The following is a 24,010-nucleotide window of genomic DNA, read 5'->3' as shown; positions in this document are numbered from 1 at the left end:
AGCGTCTTTTAATTTGCGTGCCGACCCTTCAGGTTGTGTCTTTAATGACACGTTTGCTTTTTAAAAATAGTAAAAAAATGTTTTAAGATTCACAACAGAGGAGTAAACCGCGGGTACTTAAAAAATAAACAATTACATACGACTCATTGAAATGTAATCCGATTACAGTACTTTAAAATAATCGATTAGTTACAATGAAAATAATCACGTCGTCAGCATTTTATACTCGTCACAGTCGTAAAACGATGACAGAAATGACGTACCTTTGCCACGCGCGTGCGTCTTCCACAGCAGGTTTCCAAGATCCTCATCGTATGGAGGGGTAAAGAGAGAAAAAAAAAAAAAAATTTCGCCAATCTTGACAGACCGGCCTCCTGGACTGGCATTAAACATTACATCGCGGCATGGAGAAGCTTCTGGACAGTTCCTCTCACGGATTACGCTCACTTGATGTTCTCAGATTTTTAGAAAAAGAAAAAGCAACCAGCATTGTTAAGTAGCAAAAACGTTCCATCGGATGGTTGGGTGAAATCAACTTCTTTCCTAAAGAACGTGGAGAATAGTCCAGGCTCGGTGGAAAGTTAAAGATAGCAGAGTCGTCATTCTTTAGCTTCTTCTGATTCGTTCTTTTGTTCAGATGTTCCCACACCTCCATTTTTCTGTGACTTGAATTTCAACTCTAAATACGTTTGGCTTCGTTACTCAGTAAGCTCAAGGCCGGGTGTCTCGGTAGCCATTTTGTTTTTTCATTTTACAATCCTAGAAGTCAGCCTTGTAGCTCAGCGGCACACAAGCAGCTCCACTCTCACTACCAACACGAGTGCCGACGTCTGCTCCAGTGACCGGATACGGCCGCAAATGGCCTTTTTAACATCGTGTTACGTACGAGCAAACAGCGACACCATGTGATAACCTGACGTAGCAGCGCCTCACCAGTCAGTTAAAATGGCTTCCAGCACAACAGGCGTGACAGAATGGAGCTTGGCTGGCTGGCTTAATGACTAATGAAACACGTAAAAAAAATACACAGCATTGACCCTCCGAAAAGGGACCTGCAGTCCAGTGGGTGGGTGGGTGACATTCTAATGACAGCTCAGTGAGAAGACCACATGTGTGCGCGTCGTCATTTCCCTACTTGAAGTAGGCCCAGTTTCTCCGAGACGTTCATGGCAGCTCTGACTGGTGTGTACGCCACATCCCAAGTGTTCTTTTGGAAATCCCGATGTTTGCTTGGGAAGCTGGGTATGCAGATTTCGAGCCTATTTTTGAACCAACACAAGCTTTTCAAATGAGGCCCGCCGGTGCCAAGTCTAAAAGCATTTCAGGGTGCCATTTCATAAAAGTACCATTATGGCTTTAATGGAGATTCATAACCGCCAATGTCCAGGTGATTCGGCCCGCCTAGGAATAAAGACGACAGTCCGAGCAGCTGTAGAATCGGCACCGTGGATGTGGCACCCTCGTCACTATTTGAAGACCGTTGTCTCGTAACACATGATGGGGATGACAGGTCGTCAGACTGTGATGGTCTCACAGGTGACATTGTGACCTGCAGTGAGAGGAGACGGCGGCAGGGCGAGGAGAACCTGGAGAGGTGGAGGTCCGCACTGGAGAGGAGGGGAGTGAGAAGTCAGTAGGGGCAAGATGGAGTGAGCGAGTGAGTGTGAATGAATGAATGAGAGGGGAGGAGGTGAAGGTCGACAGATTCAAATACAGTGGAGCCTCGGGTCACAACTCTAATTCGTTCCGAAACTCATCGTAACCCAATTTGGTCGCTACCCAAAGTAATTCCCCCCATAGGATTGTATGTAAATATATATTTTTTTAAAAGATTTTTAAGCACAAATATAGTTAATCATACCATAGAATGCACAGCGTAATAGTAAATTAAATCTCTCTCTATCACGCCCCCTCTCTCTCTCTCTCACTCACTCGTTCGCTCTCTCTCTATTGCTCCCCCGCTCTCTCTCTCTCTCTCTCTCTCGCTCTCTCTCTCTCTCGCTCGCTCTCTCGCTCTCTCTCACTCACTTGCTCGCTCTCTCTCTATTGCTCCCCCTCTTTCGCTCTCTCTCTCGCGCTCCCCCTCTCGTTCTCTCTCACTCGCTTTCTCTCATTCGCGCTCTCTCTCGCTCTCCCCCTCTCTCTCTCGCTCACCCTCCCCCTCTCGCTCGCTCTCTCTCTCGCTCTATTTTCTATCGCTCTCGCTCACTCGCTGCACAGGGAGAGACTGAACACGTGCAGATCTCATCGCCGCGTACGAACCGGAAGGGAAACTGGCTTGTTCGTCGCCTGAATGTGTGGTCGTGAACAGATGCAAGTTTGGCGAACTTTATGGTCGTAACCCGATTTGTAAATGGTCAGAGACATTCGTCACCCGAGGTTCCACTGTACTTGGGTTCAACGGTCCGATGCATTAGCGAGGAGAAGACTGGGTGGAGATGAGTGGCAGGAGTGAGTTGGGATAGAAGAGCACCTGCAAAAGTGAAGGTCTACAAGACAGGAGCGAGACCACCTACTGTTTGGAAGTACAGACAGGAGACAGAGCGGGAAGAGGTGGAGATGAAGATGCTCAGAGTAACGAGGACAGACGGAATATTAGAGGGTTTGGTGACAGAGTGAGGTGGTCTGGGCACGTGCAGAGCAGAGATGAGGGGGACATCAGGAAAAGAATGTGGAGGATGGCAGTGCCAGGCGAGAGGAAAAGAGGAAGGTGAGGGCTGGCGTGAAGGCAGTCGTCAATGATGGAGACAGATGGGAGGCGGGTGATCCACTGTGGCAACCCCCTTAAATTGTAGCAGCTGAAAGAAGAAAGAATCTCGTAAGACATCAAGCACAGTACGCCACGCTGCCAAGGAGGCTCCTGTGTGGTTCTTGTTGACCGGGACGGCCCCATGCAGCCTGATGGGAAGTGTCACCCAATCCAGAGAGCCGATGTCACTCAATGCCAGCGAAACAGAGAACACAGAGAATACACACAGAGTCGCTCCCCACAAAAGATGCAGGTTTCTTAATTATTATTTTTTTTTTGTTGGTTTTTTGTTTTTGGTAACTAAATATGTTGAACATTTTGTTAACTTTATAATCTGATTAAGTCCTTTTTTTATACATATGTATATATACACACATATACAGAATATATATGTATATAGCATTAAAAAAGAAAACTGTTCTTGGAACATTTTATTACTAACAGGGGTGATATCATCAATCAAACGGGAACAAATAGTTTTGCATATAAGAAGACAAGACAAAAAAACAAAAAAAAAAAATATTTTGCACCATGCCTTGTAAACTAGAAAGCGGAAGAAAACTTGACAATCAGAACCCGTCCCCACAAGGTCCCATGTTTTAAAAAATAATTTCCTTCTCATTATACGGACTCTCCTCGGTTTGTTGTTGTTGTTGTTTTATTGACAGAGCTTGCCAGCCAGGGAAGGGCAAATCCGAGATGCCAATGCTAGTGCAAGTAATCCTCCACAGTGGCAAAAGCACAAGAGCCGCTCCCCGAGCGCGCCATCAGCCCGAGACACTGCATAGCCTGACCCATCACCTGGACCAGCGGAGGCTGCTTTGGCAAGTTGTGAGTCTCTGAAACACAAAGCAGACAACAATGAACAGGGGACAAAGAGCCACGCCACACGGCTGGCTGGCCACTCTCATTGATTTAATCCCATGATGCATCTGGGTTCTGTTATTGAATGTCATTTCAAACATATCTACAGATAACAGGCTTGCTGGTTCCAGCAGGCACCCCCTTTCCTGTGGCAGTCCTGGGACCCCAATGGCTGCAGATTTTTGTCCAAAGTGGTTCCTCTGTTTTCAAATGCAGTCCTGGGACCCCAACGGCTGCAGATTTTTGTCCCACCCAGCCCCAAAACCACCCTTTTTGCCCCCCCCCTTTCTGATTTTGCATTGATGTGAGATTTGCAAGCAGCAGGGTCCGGTGATGCCCGGGTGACTCATTTTAAGGCACAATGACCAAACTTCTCGTTGGCAGCAGAGGACACTTTTGCCAATCGCAGTCCCTGAATATTAACAATCAAATTAACAGGCAGCAGACACGCTGGAGAGCCGCTCAATCGATTAACACTACAATCCCTGAAACTTACGAAAAAACTCGAAATCCCGGGCCACCGGTTAAATTCTTCAATAAAAGCGCACTTGTTGTGTTATATTTGGACCTTTTGTCAAAGTGTTATTTGGACTTCAGTCTTCACACATCATACACTTTATGTAAAAATTTTGTCATTATTGCTATAACATGAAAAAAAAAACTTTGCCTCTGTTATGCGTTCAACATTTCTCACATTTCCTGTCATCGTACATTTTCCCAGTTCATTGTAGACACGAAACACACGTGAAAAGCATGCATTCCAAATAACGAGATATTTTATTTACCCTCCACAACTCCAGACACCTCACACCGAGATAAATGAGACCTGCACTGGGAGGACATCAGCTGCATTGGGTTTACAGCGGGCTGCTTGTGCTGATCGACTCATTGACAAAACAAAAGACGCTGATGGAGGGGTGCGAAGGAATTTAAGGTGGGCCGGGATTACAAGTTTTTTCATAGGCTTCGGGTATTCTAGTGTTAAATTGCAAACAGTTGTAAGTCTTTGTTTTAATTTCCAGAAAGCAATCAGAGTTCAGTTTAAAACTCCCAAGGCCTCATCCTAACTCGCCTCAGACGGACCAAATGTGGATTAGCTACGCTAATGAAACAAACTTCTCTAATTTCTCTCTTGATTCTTTTCAATGAAATTTAAACTCAGACAAATGTATTTGTCTATATGATTGTTAACAGACTCGTTGCGCTGTTCCACACTTTGAATGTCCTGCCTTGAGTTTTCAGTGTTAAGCTCACCTGCTTCTCTTTTGCAAAAAATTACACAGCAGGACAAAAAGGACAAATTCATCGTCGTGTGACACACAGAACTGCTTGCACCATCCAGTAATCATTTAGCATAAACTGTTTGGGATTTCTGAATTGGCACAGAAACTTGGAGACAACAATCTGATGAATTAATGGAGGAGTCCTACAGGTTGGGATGGCAGCCAGCAGCCATGAGGAGGCGAGCCCAGGACTGAAATTAAAAACCCCTGCAGCTGACATGAGGGATCACAGCTACCGGAGTCCACGGCTCTTAGTGTGTCTGCAATCAAGCCGAGTCAGTCATTGGGCTTGGTGGGCATCTGCCAGGGTAGAACGGTAATCTCCTTCCAGGTACCACACTAAAAGTACAAACATGGATGATGTGGCACACAAGTCCTTAGTTGCTTGCTAAACTAAACTAGCAGGCATCTGAACCATCTAGTGAGCAAGCAAGAACGGCCATACCAGTCTCTGAACAACAAGCACACTGGGGCTTCTCCCCAGCTATCAGAATTTGAAGCCAAATTTAAGGGGGAACATTAAATTCAAACAAGACATGAACATTAACTCTTTGAGGGCTGATGTTGACTTTTGTCGAAATTCAGGGGTAGAGGACGGTAATCGGCTGTAAGCTGAGACAAAACTCTTACTTTTCAGTTCAACTCTCTTTGCTTGAAGGAAAGTTACGTACAGTTGTGCTTGAACATTTGGGAACCCTTTAGAATTTTCTAGATTTCCTCATAAATAGGACCTAAAACATCAGATTTTCACTCAAGTCCTAAAAGTAGATAAAGAGAAACCAGTTAAACAAATGAGACAAAAATATTATACTTGGTCATTTATTTATTAAAGAAAATGATCAAATATTACATATTTGTGAGTGGCAAAAGTACGTGAACCTCTGCTTTCAGTATCTGCTGTGACCCCCAATAACTGCAACTAAACGTTTCCGGTAACTTTTGATCATTTGATCGCCCATTCCTCCGTACAGAACAGCTTCAACTCTGGGATGTTGGTGGGTTTCCTCACATGAACTGCTCTCTTCAGGTCCTTCACAACATTTCGATTGGATTAAGGTCAGGACTTTGACTTGGCCATTCCAGAACATTCACTTTCTTCTTCTTTAACATTCGTTGGTAGAACGACTTGTGTGCTGAGGGTCGTTGTCTTGCTGCATGACCCACCTTCTCTTGAGATTCAGTTCATGGACAGATGTCCTTTAGAATTCTCTGATATCATTCACAATTCATTGTTCCATCAGTGAAGACAAGCCGTCCTGGCCCAGATGCAGCACAACAGGCCCACACCATGATACTCCCACCACCATGTTTCACAGATGGGATGAGGTTCTTATGCTGGAATGCAGTGTTTTCCTTTCTCCAAACATAACGCTTTTCATTTAAACCAAAAGTTCTATTTTGGTCTCATCCGTCCACAAAACATTCTTCCAATAGCCTTCTGGTTTGTCCACGTGATCTTTAGCAAACTGCAGACGAGCAGCAATGTTTTTTTTGGAGACCAGTGGCTTTCTCCTTGTAACCCTGCCATGCACACCATTGTTGTTCAGTGTTCTCCTGATGGTGGACTCATGAACATGAACATTAGCCAATGTGAGAGAGGCCTTCAGTTGGGGTCCTTGGTGACCTCGCCGACTATTACACGTGTGCCTTGCTCTTGGAGTGATCTTTGTTGGTCGACCACTCCTGGGGAGGGTAACAATGGTCTTGAATTTCCTCCATTTGTACCCAATCTGTCTGACTGTGGATTGGTGGAGTCCAAACTCTTTAGAGATGGTTTTGTAACCTTTTCCAGCCTGATGAGCATCAGCAACTCTTTTTGTGAGGTCCTCCGTAATCTCCGTTGTTCGTGCCGTGATACACTTCCACAAACACGTGTTGTGAAGAGCAGACTTTGATAGATCCTGTTCTTTAAATAACACAGGGTGCCCACTCACACCTGACTGGCATCCCATTGACTCGAATTTCACCTTCAAACTAACTGCTAATCCGTGAGGTTCACATACTTCTGCCACTCACTAATATGTAATATTCGATCATTTTCCTTAATAAATAAATGACCAAGTATAATATTTTTGTCTCATTTGTTTAACTGGTTTCTCTTTATCTACTTTTAGGACTTGAGTGAAAATCTGATGATGTTTTAGGTCCTATTTATGAGGAAATATAGAAAATTTTAAAGGGTCCACAAACGTTAAGCACAACTGTAGCTTTGTTGATTTGACGTCGATTCCCTGCGCGTGCAGGAGTAGCGAAGAGCAAAAATGACATCAGCATCTGGCGAGACTAAAGCAAAATACTCCGTGGACGTTTTCTGTATTATCGCCGAATCGGACTCTGACTTTTCGCACTCTGAGTTTGATGCAAGAGATCTGGAGATCAAAAACGAAACTGAGGTACCAGCATCAGTCTATTGGTCCCCAAGTTGATTGTGGTGCTCAACACGTTCGTGTAGCCGATACGCTTACAGCAGTGTTCGCCTAGGACCACCACTTATAATGACAAGACATACAAACCATATTGTGTCACACAGCGACTGCCACCACTGCCCACCTGCTGTGCGAAGGCAGAGAGGTAGCTGGCCCACCATGCGTTCCTGCTGGCCATCGACCTGCCACTGCTGCCAGAGATGCCAAACAGGCGCCAACAGCAGCCACAGCACGTAGCGACAGACGTTTCATGTTGATTTATGTGTGAAACCCGTGCATTGTGTGCTTTTCAGAAAATGGAGTTTTTTGGAAAAAAAAAAAATATTCACCCCTCAAAGAGTTAAGACAAATTTAAAAGGGTACATTGTCGTTACTTGATGTAGAGAGACGGCTTGGCGTAACACCAAAAGCAGCGGCTCCTGGTTCACCACAGACATGTAAGGCCACATTTCAATTTTGTGATTAAAAAACTCCGAGCTATGAAGAAGTGAGAAGAACCTCAAGTCAGGCACTCGGTGTGAAGCCATCACAAGGTTTCAGGTGGGCTCTGTGCAGAGGCTGCAGTTCGATTCTTACAGCTCAGCCAGCCCAAAAAATAAATAAATAAAAGACGCAGAGAGAAACTCGTCAACTGTAGGTAACGTACTGCATGGAGTGTAAGGGGGCTGGAGGCCTCAACAGAAGAGGGACAAAAAGACGAGAGCAACGCAACTCAACTCACCTAATATTGCACTGTTGAGAGTGGAGCAGACGGGCTCTCTCTGTATGGAGTCCAGCTGGTAACCGACAGGACTGTTCCAGGGGTCCGAGTAGGCAAGCAGACTAAAGGCATCCTGTTGAGACAAAAAATAAAAAGTTCAAGTTCAAAGGTAGGCAATTCTTGTTTCGTATCTCCCAATAACTAGTGATAGGAATACACAGACAATGAATAAAACATAAAACATCAAATGCAACGTCAGATAATTGATACAATACAAAAAAAAAAAAAAAAAACACGGCCCACTTAAGCTGCTGTTGAGCGGCCTTTAGAAAGTCACTGTGCACTGCAGGGATACTGAAGGGCTGGGAAATGGCAAAAAGGGTGACCGGGCACATCCAAGAAACTACAGGCCAGTAAGCTTAATGGAAGGAATTATTAAGGAGAAGATGGAGCAACACCTGGCAAGGACAGGACAGTCAGCGTGGGCTCAGACGAGGAGGTCGAGTTTAACTAACAGGCTGGAATTCTATGAGGAGGAAACAAAAGGAGACGATCAGAGAGGAGCAGATGAGATTAGCGATTATCTGGACTGTCAGAAAGCATTTGATGAGGTGCCACATGAGAGGGTGGGCATCAAACTAAAAGAAGTGGCAGGTCAGGGTGTGGTGTGTAGGTGGGTGCAGAATTGGCTCAGACACAGGAAGGGTGATGGTGTGAGGAACCTAAGTTAAAAGTGGTGACCAGCAGGGGGCAGTGTGGGGAACCACTGCTATTTTTAATATATAGAAATGATTTAGATAGGAAGGGCAGCACAGTGGCGCAGTGGGTAGCGCTGCTGCCTCGCAGTAAGGACACCCGAGTTCACTTCCAAGGTCCTCCCTGCGTGGAGTTGGCATGTTCTCCCCGTGTCTGCGTGGATTTCCTCCCACAGGCCAAAGACATGCAGGTTAGGTGCATTGGCAATCCTGAATTGGCCCTACTGTGTGCTTGGTGTGTGTGTGCCCTGTGGTGGGCTGTCCGGGGTTTGTTTTTTCTGCCTTGCACCCTATGTTGTCTGGGATTGGCTCCAGCAGACCCCCATGACCCTGTAGTTAGGATATAGCGGGTTGGATAATGGATGGATGGAGGTCCTGTCTGTGAGTCCTTTCCACGTTTCTGGATATAAAAAGCCCCCTTTGTAAGAGTCACAGTCTTTGTTGGACAATCACTGCCAAAATGAAGACCAAGGAGCATCCAGCTGATGTGAGAAACAAAGTCACTGAAATGCACAAGGCAGGAGATGACTACACAAAAATAACGAAGTCTGAATGTCCCGTTGTGCAAATCCCATCAGAAAGTGGCAGGGTCATCACAGCACCAGGACTCTTACTAGAACAGACCGTCCCTCAAACCTAAACATCAGAGCAAGGAGTCGAGTGAAAACCCAACCGTCACTCTCAGAAGTCTGCAGTGCTCTTTGGCCGACACAGGAGTGAAGGCGCAAGGATGCAAAATTTCACGAGTTCTCCATAAAGCAGGCCTCGACAGGATGATAGCAAGAAAGAAGCCATTAAGAAGGTCCACATAAAAGCACGAATGACATTTGTTACAAAGCATGAGAAAGACCCCATTAAGATGTGGGAGAAGAGAGACCAAAACAGAACTCTTTGGCCTGACTTCGAAGAGGTTACGTGTGGTGTACAACTAACACTGGCCAGGCCTCGGGAAACACCAAACCTATCATGAAACGTGGTGGTGATGGCATCATGCTATGGGGAAGCTTTTCATGTGCTGGGACTGGGAATTGTGTCAAGAGTTGAAGGGACAACGGATGGACACAAACACCACACAATACTGCAGAAGAACTTGTTCCTGTCAGCTATGAACCTCCAGCCCATCAAGAAGAATGGGGAAGAACCACAGAAAAATATGCAAAACTGGGACATGCTGACCTACTCAAACGAATGAAGGCTGTTACTGCAGGAAAAGGGTTTGTGACGAAGTATGAATGTGGAGGGCTTGAAAACATTGGAGTTGCTCTTCTTCAGGGCCGGATTAAGGTGGGTGCTATTGATGCTGCAGCATTAGGCCCATTCCTGAAATAGGCCCAGATTTTCCGGAAGCTGAACAGTTTTCCTTTCCTATATTAACCTCAAAATAATTCTTAGAATGAAATTTGGAGTGCGACTTTCAGACGCCTAGACACAGCGTTACTTATTATAGTTACTATTGTTCTTTTCCTTGTGACGTAACTATAACGTCGCCGTGTTTATTGTTAACCGAAGATTTCAAGTTAATCCTATCAATTTTACGTTAAACAGTTTACTTAGTAATTTAGCTGCGTTTTTTTTGCAATATCTTGGGAATTCTTGCCACTTTATTACTGTTCGGTAAGTGCCACGTAGTCAATTTTTCACCTTGAAAGTTAGCTGTACAGTAAAAACCGCTGGCTATTTAAATGGTTATCTGTAAAGGTGAAACTAAAAGCCGTCCAGCGGGCCCGGCATGGATGTTTAGAATTTTTTAAAATCCTTGACAGGATTCTGGACTATTATGAAATTTAAATCGTGGACAAATTTTTACCCTCAAGAGCCTGAATTGAGTCACTTTGAGCCAATGTCTCTGCAAATTAATTTTTTCTTCCTCTGTTTCGTAAGAGAATTGTGAAATTTTGTGTATTTCATTATTAGGTTTTCTGCATTAAGTGCATTTTTCAGACAATTGCTGTTGAAAGTTGATGTTCATCTCGAGTTCTTACGATACGACGTCGTTATTATTATTCATGTTCAATAAAGGCTGGCTGGTTGCGTCGCAAGAAATTAAGACTCCTTGGTCGGTCTGAGTGCGCATGTACGGCGAGTGTCGAATGCACCTGCGCCAATGCCGAGAAAAAAGAGGCCTTTTTTTTGCACTGCAGCATCAGGCCCAATTTCGTCTTAATCCAGCCCTGCTCATCTTCAGTAAAAGATCTACGGAAAACAGCTGACCGTGACCTTAGAAATGTACTGTCACAGCTGAAGAGTTCACATTAAAAATACCATCCATCCATTTTCCAGCCTGTTGAATCTGAACACAGGGTCACGGGGGTCTGCTGGAGCAAAATACCTTTAGAAACCTTTAGTCGCGCAGTTGCCAGACTATTAAATGACTGATAGGATTTCCATTGTGAGATCATAAACATGCGGTAGAGACACATGTCTATGGACTGACGACTTAATATTAGGGTGCAAAAAAACAAAACTCGGGGAAGATAAAGAGGAAAAGTCAAAGAATCCCACCCACTGCTACCTTCAGCATCTTCTTATTGGCAGAATTTTTGCCACATTCTCTTCTGAGTTGCTCGCTCATCGTCTGTAATTCACGGCCAAAATGGATCATTCGCTCGATGGCTGCCTGACTGCCTCCACAGAGCTGCCGACGTAACTGGGTGGAATCAACCTCTGGCAATAAGAAGAACACCGCTCAGTTAGTCTTGAAGTCACCAAGTGCACAGACATCTCATTGTATTTATTTAAAGGTAGAAAGGTTACCCATTTCTGCCTCACACTCCTCCATTTCGTGATCATGTTTGGAGCTGCCATTTAGAAAGCCATTAGATGAGGATTCAGACACTCCATTACTGTAGTGGTCCATTTCCATGTCCACGTCGTTGCTAGAGATAAAGGGGTCAGGGGAGGAGAAAACAAACTGGTTACCAGTCGAGTTTTTAAGTGTGTATCACTTAAGGTTTAACTAAACACATTACGATAAATCATCTCAGATATGCAGGTGTCTTTTAACAATCATGCGGTTTCTTATTCCAAACAATGAGAAGTCCGTGATTACATTAAACAGGAAAATGCATAACCTTTGCCACTCCACAACCCAGGTGTAGGACTCTTAGAAACTGTAAAGACCCCCAAAAAGACCGTACTAGGAATCCTGCTGTAGTAAATTTTGAAGTCCAAAAGATTTTCACCAGAGAAGTGTCAACTAGTAATGGCCGTCTTCAAAGGACTGCGTGAGACAAATCAAGTGTCAATCCAAGTGGCATTTTATGCCAGTGGGGTGCCGAAGAACTTAGTTAACCTCCTTAGCGTTAGTCCCGAGCATCACTTAGGCAACCGTATAGACGCGTCTCGTGTAGGCGTGGGGACTCGAGGATTACTCGAGCTGTAAAAGTGCCAACAGCATTCATGCCGAGTGTCACTTGGGAAAGGTTATAGACGTGTCCTGCGTAAGTGACAGGCACAAGGGTTACCCAAGCAATGGTGCAGACACGTCTTGTCCTACCTACTCTCAAAATGGCGTCTCATAGGAGATGTTTTTCAGCAACCCAGGCGGTGTACGCACTTGACACTGATATGAACAGTGATGATGAATCAAATCTGTCTTCAGGAAGTGGAACTGGAAGTATGCGCATGTTGGCGCGCCCATGGCATAGCAAACCGCCCCGACTGAGATCCAAGTGCAGCTGTGCAGCGGGTGACACCTCAGCACCACCCTGAACACTGAGTTTTGTTTGTTTTTTTTTTTTACGGTGGTTGGAGTGCCAATCCTGCCACCAACCCCCACGTTTTCCGTGCACGTTGGGCTGGATGCAGATTAACGTCATACGCAGGACGGAGCAAGTGCAGGTTAAAGGCCTCGCTCAAGAGCCCAAAGGGAGTAGAGTCACTTCTGGCATTTTTTAAGGGATTCGAACTGGCAACCTTTCGATTACCAGTGCAAATGTCTAGCCTCAGTGCCACCACTCCGCCTGAAACTGAAATAGACAAAAATCAAAAGTGACTCTGATGAATCTGAAGGTGACACTCGTGTCAATCACAGGCGTGCAGCGTGCTGTTCAAAAGCTGATCAGTCTGGAAAGAAAATCCACAAGGAATCACGCTAGTGCCGCCCTGCCAGTGACGATGGATTGTGTATCTCACCCTAATTCAAGATATACCACACAAGAGGCACATACAGTACTGCCATTATTATTATTTGTAACATTATTAGATTTTCTACTCTTCTGACTTTGTACTTTTAGTGGTTTGCACATTTTACACTAGAAAGATCAGATTTAATAAATATGCAACGGCAACAACAATTTATTTCTTGTAGAGCCCAGACTCCCACAAGACGTGCGCCAATGGGCTTTAATAAAATAGGCCCTGCTTTTGACAGCCACCCAGTCTTGACTTTCTTAGAAGAAAATGAAAACTAAAGAAAAAACTCCCAAAAAACTTGTAGGATTAAAAAAAAAAAAAAAGACGGAAGAAATCTTGGGAAGTGCAATTTGCAATTCAGAGAGAGACCCCCTTCCAGAGTAGGTCGGGTGTGTAACGGGTATCAAATAACCGGAGTAAATACAACACACAAAACAGAACACAAGTAAACCTAATGGAAGACGTGTTGGTGAGGCCAGCATGTGGATCCCAAAGTCCCAGTGCAGTGACAGTGACGCTGTGCTGTAAAAAAGGTGCCGTCCGTCGGGTGAGACGTAAAACCGAAGTCGTGACTTTCAGTAGTTATAAAAGGTCCCTGGGCATCCTTCATAAAGAGCAGGTGGTATCCTGCTGTCCTGGCTAAATTGCCCATCATAGCCTTGTCATTGTGGCCCCCTAATGTTCCACAGTCTCTAAATGGCTAACTCTTACCCACCACTTCATCACCTAACGGCTGTGTGGCGAGCACAAAAATGGCTGCCATCACATCGTCCAGGGGGTTGCTACACATTAGTGGCGGTTGAAGTGGCTCTGCACTAACTATGAGGAGCAAGAAAAGTACTATATAAATGTAAAGAGCTATTAATATTATTATTATTTTAGAACACATTAGTGGATCTAACATTGAAAAGCTGTTGAGCGTTGAGTGCCCCCTGTGTCTGCTCTGCTTGTCATTGTTAAAATAAAATTAGGGGAACAGAAAATGTAAACTAATAAGAAAATGACAAAAAGGAGTGTTAAGGGTGATGGCAAAAATACAAATATTTTTAAATTTTTCAATCTTACAATGCTGCACTGTTCTGGTATGCAGAATAAGAGGAGAAAATTAAACAGCCAGTTAAATAAGCAATAAGATTAATTATTGGAAATGTTATTTGTGTGCCACGCAGCAGCACTTGAAGCTGTGCAGAGGACAGCAAACGCCAGGCGCCCCTCAGGACTTAAGGACACGTCCTACTCTGAACGGCTCAGAGAATTGAACCTGTTTAGGCTCGGGCAGAGGCAAGGCTGGAATATGACCCCCCCCAAGTGCCCCTTGGTCACCAAGCCAAGTCGAGGAGCAGGCACTGGTACAGCGCGTTTCCGCACCCACTACACAACAAAACAACTCGGGATCCCAACTGGCAACCCACCCAGGCAGACCGCGGTCCAGTCCTACCCTCTATCTGCCGCAGCCAGGTGTTAGGTGGGCGACCTCTTGGCCAAGTCCAGCCACTCGGGTCCCCAACAATGAGGATCCTGCGAGCCGGATCACCCTCGGGGAAACGCGCCACATGGCCGTAGTGCCGTAACTGACGCTCCCTCACAATGCAGGTCATGGTGCCCCATTTGGGACTCCATGAGCAACACAAAGTCAAACCAACGGTACCCAAGGATTTTACGGAGAGACACAGTACCAATGTAGTCCAGTCTTCGTCTCAGGTCACTGGATAGCGTCCATGTCTCACAACCATATAGTAAGACAGGAATGAGACCCAGTGAACAGAACTCCTTAGCGGAGAGCTGATCGTACTTAAAACAATGCAGTAGGTGGTCACTCGGCCATTTAATGTGTACGGAGACTCTACATACTCCAGTGATGATTCGAGCGGTGAAGAGGGGCCATCTCCCTTGATGATTTCAACCAGCGGACATGCCGTACTCTGACAGGCCCAGAGAGGTAAACCTGGTGAGTCTCAAGCAGAGGAGACTTCATGGGGACCTCATCCATGGCTTCACCATTCTCAAAGGAATGGGGGGGATCAGATGGATCCAGCAGAGCTCTTTCAACTTAACGGTGAATCACTGTACAGTGAAACCTCAGGTCACGACCGTAATTCGTTCCAAAACTCTGGTCGCAACCCGATTTGGTCCCGAAGTAATTTCCCCCATAGGATTGTATGTAAATACAATTAATCCGTTCCGGACCGTACAAGCTGTATGTAAATATATATTTTTTTTAAAGATTTTAAAGCACAAAAATAGCTAATTATACCATAGAATGCACAGTGTAATAGTAAACTAAACTATTGAACAACACTGAGAAAACCTTGAACAGAGAAAACTAACATTGCAAGAATTCACACTACAGCCTTACGATCCGCTCGCTGTAAACACTTTTTTTTTTTAATGAGTTTTAAGCAGAGGGAAAAAAATGAACATTTGAAAAATCCGTTAATTTATACAAAAACTAACCATAAACAACCAAGAAAACTAACCTTACATGAGTCGAGTTCTGACATGAAGGAAGTGAGGAGATTACAGTTTTGAGGTAAAGTCTGTGACGATGCGGGTTCGCTGCATGCTCCCATCTTGCTTCTGGGAGCCCTTAAACCCGTCACCGTCAAATGCTTTTATTAAAATCAACAACAATCAAAAACAAAGTCCAAATTAAATAAAGTGCAGTGCTTTCAGAATCCTTCAATAAATAAATAAAACCATAAAAACAGAAGTGAACTGGAGGTTAAAATCCAATAGAAAAACGTCTTCATTAAATACAATGGGATTAAAACAATGCTCGAAGCAGTCTCTGTAAAAACAAGCCCACTGCCTTCTTTAACTGCCTTCTCGCTCGCTCGTGCTCTCTCTCTCGCTGCACAGGGAGAGACTGAACACGTGCGGAAATCATCGGCGCATACGAACTGGAAGGGAAACTGGCTTGTTCGTCACCCGAGTGTGTGGTCGTGAACAGATGCAAAAGTTTGGTGAACTTTTTGGGCGTAACCCGATTTGTACGTGGTCCGAGACGTTCGTGACCCGAGGTTCCACTGTACTTGGACACAGGTATTAAAATTAAAAGAAGTTAAAGAAGAAATTAAATTAAGTAGTGAAGATGGGAAGCACTTCTTTATGCAAAAAGCTCTTTATCACCAAAGAGTTGTGGGATTGGGAACAAAATACAGAGATGTGCAGGGGAGGCAGAAACCATGACTACCTTTATAAGAAGGATGTGGAGGAGATACGGGAGCAGCTTTAAGCTATTGGCTAAACAGAGGGGCTTGATGAACTGAATGGCCTCCTCTCATTTGTCAAATTTCTTATGTTCATATGCAATAAAACCAATCATTGTGAAGCCAATTAGAACAAAAACCTGCAGCCACAGCGGTCATCAGTAACTGAATGTTCAAACCACCATATTGGAGTCATTTGGCCAGAACAACCCCATACCAGCCATTAGGCAAGGTTTCATGGGACTTACTGTATGTTTATGGGCAGCTTTTGTGCCTCAGTAGTTCAGTCTGCTTTTACAGAGTTAAAAATAGTATGTCAAACAATTAAAGAGTAATAGAATGGGGATTATGAACTTGACAGTGATGCAAAACACATGTAAGTAAGTGTACAACACAACTTCAAAGAAATGCAAAAACAAAGTCCACCAGTACATCCCACAGAGATGGCGTGGCAGATCCACGTGTACAAGCGAGCGGCTGTGCTGCTCTGAGGTGACATTAGAAGGCTGGGCACCCTTTGACAGTGAGAAACAGTAAGATGGCAAGTGAGTTGTCAGACATAAAGGCACACACACTGTAGACAGACAGACAGAAAGTCCGAATGACACCACAAATTCTAGGTGGGTGAATGTGAAAGCTGGTATATGACAGACAGGCAGAGAGGCTGATGGACAGACAGACAGACATCAAAGGCACTGCGCCAACAGACACATCAATCCTAAGGTGTATCTGAGCAGCCTCCACAAGACCCACTCAAGATGAAACACTAAGGTTAACAAAGTTAAGCAGATAAACAATAAAGGCTCCCATAATCAACACCAGATGATGTACTCACCTGTGAACAAAAGCTTAGAGACGTCACTGAAAAGGGGCTCAGTGAAAACGGACAACTCAGCCGCTTTCTCTTGTTGTTACCACAACCCTAACTGTTGCAAATTGACGGACACAACTTACCTGGTGTAGCTGTTGGGTTGCTGGGATCTCGAACTGTTTATACTGTTCATTTCTGGTGTTGTTAAACTGGACGGCTGGTGTTTGTGACAATGGGACTGGTGCGGTTTGTTGGATATAACTCCATTACTACAGTTGTTGTCAAAGCCTGGGGACAAAACATACACATTATTCAGAAATCATTCGGCATGGTTGGTCTGCGTTAACAGTATCATGTACGAGGGACCTTCAAAAAGATGAAAATGATAACTGTGAGCAAGCTGCTTGAGGACTGGCATTCTGAACCTGCGCAGTGCTGTTTGGCTTTGCCCAGGACGTATTGTAAGACAATGGGCCTCCTGCTGCAGCTGGTGGTTAATCAGGTGCATCAGAAGTATACAATATTTGTAGTTCCCCCCAACACCCAACACCCATCACCCCCAAAAAGGGCGGATATTACTGGCAGGCAGTGTGGCGTAATGGTCAAGACACTAGACTTCAAACCCTGACGATGTGAGCTCAGATCCTGCTACTGACACTGCGTGACCCTGAGCAAGTGACTTCACCTGCCTGTACTACGCAGTTTCTCGCCACATCCCAAAGGTGTGCATCTCAGGTTAATTGAGTACACGGCTTTGGCCTGGTGTGAGCAAGCGTACCCTGTGATGGCCTGCTACTCCTCAGTGAAGCTTCTGGAACAATCTGGACGAGAACAGGCTCAACTGGAAAAACAAAAGAAATGTAACAAAATGTATTTCAAATGTTGTAAGTCGGCTTGGGTAAGAGTGTCAGTCAAAATCTTATATACCGTATATACTCGCGTTTACGGGCTTGATTTTACCGTATAATTTATGATATTTTATAATGTCGGTTGTAAAAGTCGAATGAGGAAAACTCACAAGAGATTACGATATGCCAACGCCCACCTGAGAGACTAACCACGGGGCACACGGCCTTTCTCCTCCTATGTATTGTGCCTACGTGACCACACGGTGATACCCAAACTATTCCGAAGCGACGTTTGAACTGTTTTGTGTTTTCTTGGAATCTCACACCCACATACATCTTTATCGTAAGAGCATCCTTTATCTACAATGGAGCGTTCGATCAGAAGAAAATATGAAGCTGGTTTTAAATTAAACGTCGTTGAAGAGGCGAAAGAAATTGGTAACTGTGCTGCTGCAACAAAATTCGATGTGTCTGAGAAACTGATGAGAGATTGGAGGAGGTAAGAAGATGTAAAAACATGAAAATAAAAATGAAGTGTATTTTTGAACGGGAATATACAGCAAGTCGGGGTCTGATTTTATGATTGATTTTTCGGTTTTCAAGACCCGATTTATACGCGAGTATCTACGGTATATAAATGTCTACACGTGGAAGAGTGTGTATGTGTCTCAGTCAGTCTGTCTGTCTGTCTGGCCCGGCCCGGAAGTGCGAGGCTATAGTGTGACGCTCAAAGAAAGCCACTCTCTGTCGTCAAAGTTGAAACCACCGGCAAAACAGATCCTCGCTTAGCCGTTAATACACAAGCGAGGTGAGCACATCGGCTAAACGAAACTGGCAAGTAAAAGAGAACCTCGCTTAGCCGTTAACACACAACCGATGCGACCGATTGATTGATTGGAGTCCCAGAATCCATGGTTTCTAGGAGCCCAGGCACTTTACAGCACAGACTTACGCAGCTAGTATTAAATAATAACGACAGTATTAGTTCACTAGAGTTGCTTACTCTCGAGTATGTTACATGAAATTGACGAACAGTAAAACCTGCCTGCGTTACATCAATTCCTGCCTTTCCTAGTCATTTGGCTTGATGGTGACTATAAAACACAATTTTACAGGAAAGTGTATTCTTTTGAACTGCTACAGGTAATCAGCAGGAATAAAGTGAAATCTGAGTATAAATGATCGTCATTAGATGTTTACGACTTTCGTCTGTTTATGTCGTTTACTCAAGTGTTTTCACTCAGTTGTGTCTGGTCCACCGTTTCAAGTCTGTAGATGTAAATTTATATGTAAAATAAATTCGGGAGAGCAGACGCGCATGTAAATGTAAACGATGTCAGAAAGCAGGGGGGTGGGGGGTTCCCCTTTCAAACGCCATAGATGTGGGGGTGCCGTTAAGTTTAAACTGATGCTGTCAGTCTAGGGACATTTCTAGGATTTGCACGTATCAGGGTCTTAGCCCCCTCTGTGGTTGTCGGACACATGTATATAAAATAGAAAATCGGTGGTCCCCTCAGGCTTTCACACACGTTCAAATAATGGTGTAACATTCTTCAGGGGCTATATTGTATACGATGGACAAAACAACAAGGGGCTTACCATTATTGATCACGTATATAATCGAGAAAAAAAAATCAGGGGTTCGATGTAATGTTTGTTTATATAGCACTTTCCAAAAACAACCAATTTCTCGATGTGTGTTACACATTTGTGTTATTTAAAACTCCTAATAAATTATGAATTAATACTTTTAATGCTTTGAGGATGGATGGGTGAATGTGTACACATGTACTTTTTTCTTTGTCAAGCAAATTAAGTACGGTACTTTGTTTATAATAAACCTCATTCCAGATAATCTTATACAACCCAACAGAGTCCACAGGGAGCGACTAAGCCATTTGGGCCAATAGGGAGCAGTCGGCTACTCAGCTGCCAGCTTTGTTTTCAGTTTCTCTCAACGCTGGGAATAAAGACTCAGGCAAATAAGCCGATCAGTTTCTATTTATGTTCATATATATAGAAATTGCGTGTTGGATGGGTTGGTATTTTACTGAAGCACATGCTAATGTACTGTAAGAAAAACAAAACAAAAACTTGTGCCATTTATTTGACGTGAATTCAGCTTAATGATGTTAATTACTATACATCTTTAATATTTAAAATCTATAACATAATTCTTAATACACTTTTCAAATATATTAGAAGCTAGCAGGGCAGTTTGGGGAGCCAATGTAAGCTTGGAACAAAACATGGCCTATGGTATCCCCAATTCAGATGGAGAATCTGTGTTGAGATAAAACATCAGAACAGTCTGGATGATAACAGACTGACAAAGCTCACCAGTCCTATTCTCTTAACTCTTCCAAATTAACATGAGGTCGAGATTTGAAGGTCCCTAACATCCTACTATTTAACACACTATGTGGTCACTTATTCCTTGTGTCATTAGAAAAATGTTTTAATGTTTGTGTGACATTCACCCTAAACAAGTTTCCAATGGTGTCCCCGTGTGCCTGATGAACTCTTTTTAAAGTCACAGTCTCGATCCACTACACCATAATTTTAAACACTTCAATCACATCACTTTCTAATCTTCTTTTTCTTAAACTGTAAAGGCTCAGCTCTTTTAATCTTTCCTTATAATTCATCCCCTGTAGCCCTCAATCAGCCTAGTCGCTCATCTGTGGACCTTCTCTAGTGCTGCTATGTCTTAATGAAGACCAAAACTGCACCCAGGACTCCAGATAAGGCCTCACCAGTGTGTTATAAAGACTGAGCTGAACCTCCTGTGACTTGTACTCCACACAGCAAGGCGCTATATAACCTGACTTTTGGTTAGCTTCTAAACACTGTCTGTCGGTTGATCATGTCGAGTCCACTACAACTCCTAAGTCCTTCTCATAGGTCATGCTTTCGATTTTCAGACGGCCCATTGTGTATTCAAACATCACATTTTTACTTCCCATGTATAATACTTTACATTTACTGACATTAAATAGTTAACAGGCGCAGTTCATTTAATCTTTGCTCATAACTCATCCCCTGTAGCCCTAGAATCAGCCTAGTCACTCATCTCTGGACCTTCTCTTGTGCTTTTATGTCTTTATGGAGACCAAAGCTGCACACAGGACTCAGATGAGGCCTTACCAGTTTGTTATAAAACTTGAGCAGAACCTCCTGTGACTTGAACTCCACACATCAAGGCGCTATATAACCTGACATTCTGTTAGCCTTCTTAATGACTTCTGATACTGTCTGGAAGTTGATGGTGTTGATGGAGTCCACTGCGACACCTAAACCCTTTCTACCCAGCAGTGTTATGTGTAAACTAGTTCAAAAAGAGCGCCTTCATTGAACAAGCTCATTTTGCTAAGGACGGTGAACTTCGTGAATTTCGTGGTATTCGTGGTACAAGCACAAAAAGCCTTGTAGTTTTTAGACCTGTTCACTCCATTTCTTTCTAAAATAAATTTCTTTAAGGTTAATTAAAAATGCTTTCATTTTTCTAAAGAGTACAAGTTTTGTTTTGATATTTTTGAGTTTCCATAAAGTGTTTAAATTTGCCATTTATTTATCTTTTCATAATAATTTAGTTCGGTTATTCCAAGGTATATTAAAGCAAATGTTTTTTTGTTTTTTTCATACTCTTTTTTTTATTTTATTCTTTTTTATACTTTCTTCACAAATTCTTCTATTACGTTCATACCTCTTTAAATAAACCCGTAAAACTATGACAGAGGAAGAAAGGATTAATACTGACGAAGAAACGGTCCCTCACCGCGTGGTGCAGATGAGCGGTGATGGCGAGTGCCACTTCTCCTTGCTGGCCTACCTTGTGCACGGCACCGCCTCTCTGGCCGCTCAGATGCGGGTTGACATTGTTAGCCACGTCTCTAATAACTGGCAGAGGCTCAAGCCGTACACCATGACGCAGACTGGAGACCCCCACCGCACCAAGCCTGTTGTTTTTTGATTTTTGTTTTCAGGTTTGGTAAATTGCTTAGGATTTGGAATTTCTTTTATGATCTTAAAAACCCCTCAAAAATCTATTTTTAATATAATTAATATTATAACATTCACCATTATCTATTTTTATTAACAAATAAATTTAGCACTTAAAACTTACGGGTGGCACGGTGGCACACTGGTAGTGCTGCTGCCTCACAGTTAGGAGACCCGGGTCCTCCCTGCGTGGAGTTTGCATGTTCTCCCTGTGTCTGCGTGGGTTTCCTCCCACAGTCTGAAGACATGCAGGTGAGGTGCATTGGTGATCCTAAATTGTGCCTAGTGAGTGCTTGGTGTGGGCTGGCGCCCTGCCTGGGGTTGTGTTCCTGCCTTGCGCCCTGTGCTGGCTCGGATTGGCTCCAGCACAAACTCCCGTGACCCTGTGTTAGGACATAGCGGGTTGGTCAATTACTTACTGACTGACTGAATGACTAAAAACGTACGCAGTCTAGTTATTAAATAATACCAGGGGTGGTGATGGGATCATCACAAGTTTTGCTCATCACTGTTTAAGTCTTCTATACTTAAAACCACTTATATTTGAGTAAACCATTTCAACAAATAATTAATAACCTATTTTGTTTCATTTATGTGCTAAATCTTGCCTTAGGACCTTTACAGTATACTGTCACTCTGTATATCTTAGAACACATTTTTCCTGTTGCTATCCCGTAGCAAAGCACGGGTATTCAGCTAGTAGCCTAATATAAGGCGTGCAAAACTGGAAAAAGTAAACTCATGGGTCATTTATTCTCACTCCTTAAAAAAACAAAATGAACGGAACTGAACTAGTTCAAAATTGTAATGATAAACTATGAGCGTGAACGTATTCATTTTAATCTGTGAGGTCTGAACTTTGAGCGAGTTCTGGTGAGGTGTGAACTTGCACAACACTGCTCCCCAGGTTTGATGGTGTGGAGGTTCATACCCACCTAACACAGGTAAGGGTGCCCACTGCTGTTCAGGGTGAGAGCACAGGCAAAATTTTGAAACTAAACAAAGTCTACAAGTCTTCACCTGCACAAACGGGTAATCTGTGCAAAACTTGGCTGAGAAATTCAACAGTGGATAGAATGGATGAACACCAACCACAATCTCACATTCAGCTTTATATAATAACTAGACATTAAGCCCGTTACAATAACGGGCGCTAGAACAGTAGTGCATAAACATTAGTAGGAACAGTCGATACTAAATGGCAAGAGGCCTCGACCTCATTCTGTTTCTTGTCTTCATTTTTTTTTTTTGTCAAAAATATTTTTGCAAGAAGCCTAAAGTAAAATAATAATAAAAATAATGTACTGTAGAAACGTATATGACAATACAGTAAGTATAATTAATATTGCCTTAGTGTAAAACTTCAATCTGTAATACACAATATCTGAAGAAGATATTTAGGAAACATTTTCTATTTTTTTACCTCATGAAATGTTTCTGTACAATTTCATTATAGACAACATTTCTTGTAAATATTCTGTCTGAGTTTGGCAACAGTTTGCCTTGTTCAGGACCTTGACAACAACATCTGGAAAACTTCAAACTCTTGATAATGCCACATATAACTGACCGTGGCTGAATGCTGGTTCTGGCAAGTAAATGTTAACTTTTTGTAAGGTTTGCTCTTCTGAGTCTTTCTCTTTTAGCGTTTTTCTGACGCTCATTTTCTTTTTCTTCAATCGATCTATTTGCTCGTATTTTTCTTTGTCTTTCAGCCTTTCTTTTTCTGACCGTTCTTCCAGGAGATGTTGCTTATATAGGATTTGATTGTCTGTGTCTTTTGTCCTACTTGACGTGTCCTTTTTTTTCGGTGGCATGTTGTAAGTAGATTCGTCCGTAATATTTTTTTTTGTTTTATTTCTTTATTTTACTCTGTAGCACTTTTGAGATTGTTTATATAAAGTGCAGTATAAATAAAATGTATTATTATTAATATTATTATTATTATTTTCTCTTACAGTAATACTGGCTTGTATGTGGCTGTAATATGCGTCACTGTATTGTGTGCTGCCTTTAATTTTCTCTCTCAGTAAAACTGGTTTGTATTTCTGTAAAATGCCTGTAATTTTCTCTGACAGTAATTCTGGCTTTGATGTTCGTAATATGACTTTAATTTTCTGTCACAACAGTGGGCAGTCAGCAGAGTGTCCCCAGCAACTGATATAATGTGTGGCGTGCAGTTGATTATCATGACTGTGTCGTCTCCCCAGCAAGTATTTTAATCTGTGC

General features: G+C 43.3%; 1 protein-coding gene across 1 annotated transcript in view; it reads right to left on the bottom strand.

Annotated features, from left to right (window-relative positions):
• Positions 1–3,151: 3,151 nt before the first annotated feature.
• The window catches only part of ranbp9 (RAN binding protein 9), a 133,963-nt gene continuing 113,104 nt past the window's right edge, over positions 3,152–24,010 (bottom strand). The window contains exons 10-14 of the mRNA XM_039754005.1: positions 17,075–17,219; positions 11,532–11,653; positions 11,290–11,441; positions 8,044–8,155; positions 3,152–3,588 (exon numbers count right to left, since the gene is read on the bottom strand). Coding sequence (XP_039609939.1) covers positions 3,458–3,588; positions 8,044–8,155; positions 11,290–11,441; positions 11,532–11,653; positions 17,075–17,219 — 662 coding nt within the window. The 3' untranslated portion in view covers positions 3,152–3,457. The remainder of the gene's footprint in view (positions 3,589–8,043; positions 8,156–11,289; positions 11,442–11,531; positions 11,654–17,074; positions 17,220–24,010) is intronic.

Source organism: Polypterus senegalus, chromosome 5 (genome assembly GCF_016835505.1).
Source record: "Polypterus senegalus isolate Bchr_013 chromosome 5, ASM1683550v1, whole genome shotgun sequence".
Lineage (NCBI taxonomy): Eukaryota > Metazoa > Chordata > Cladistia > Polypteriformes > Polypteridae > Polypterus > Polypterus senegalus.
The sequence above is the reverse complement of the archived record's forward strand: the minus strand, read 5'-3'. Positions and strand labels throughout refer to the sequence as shown.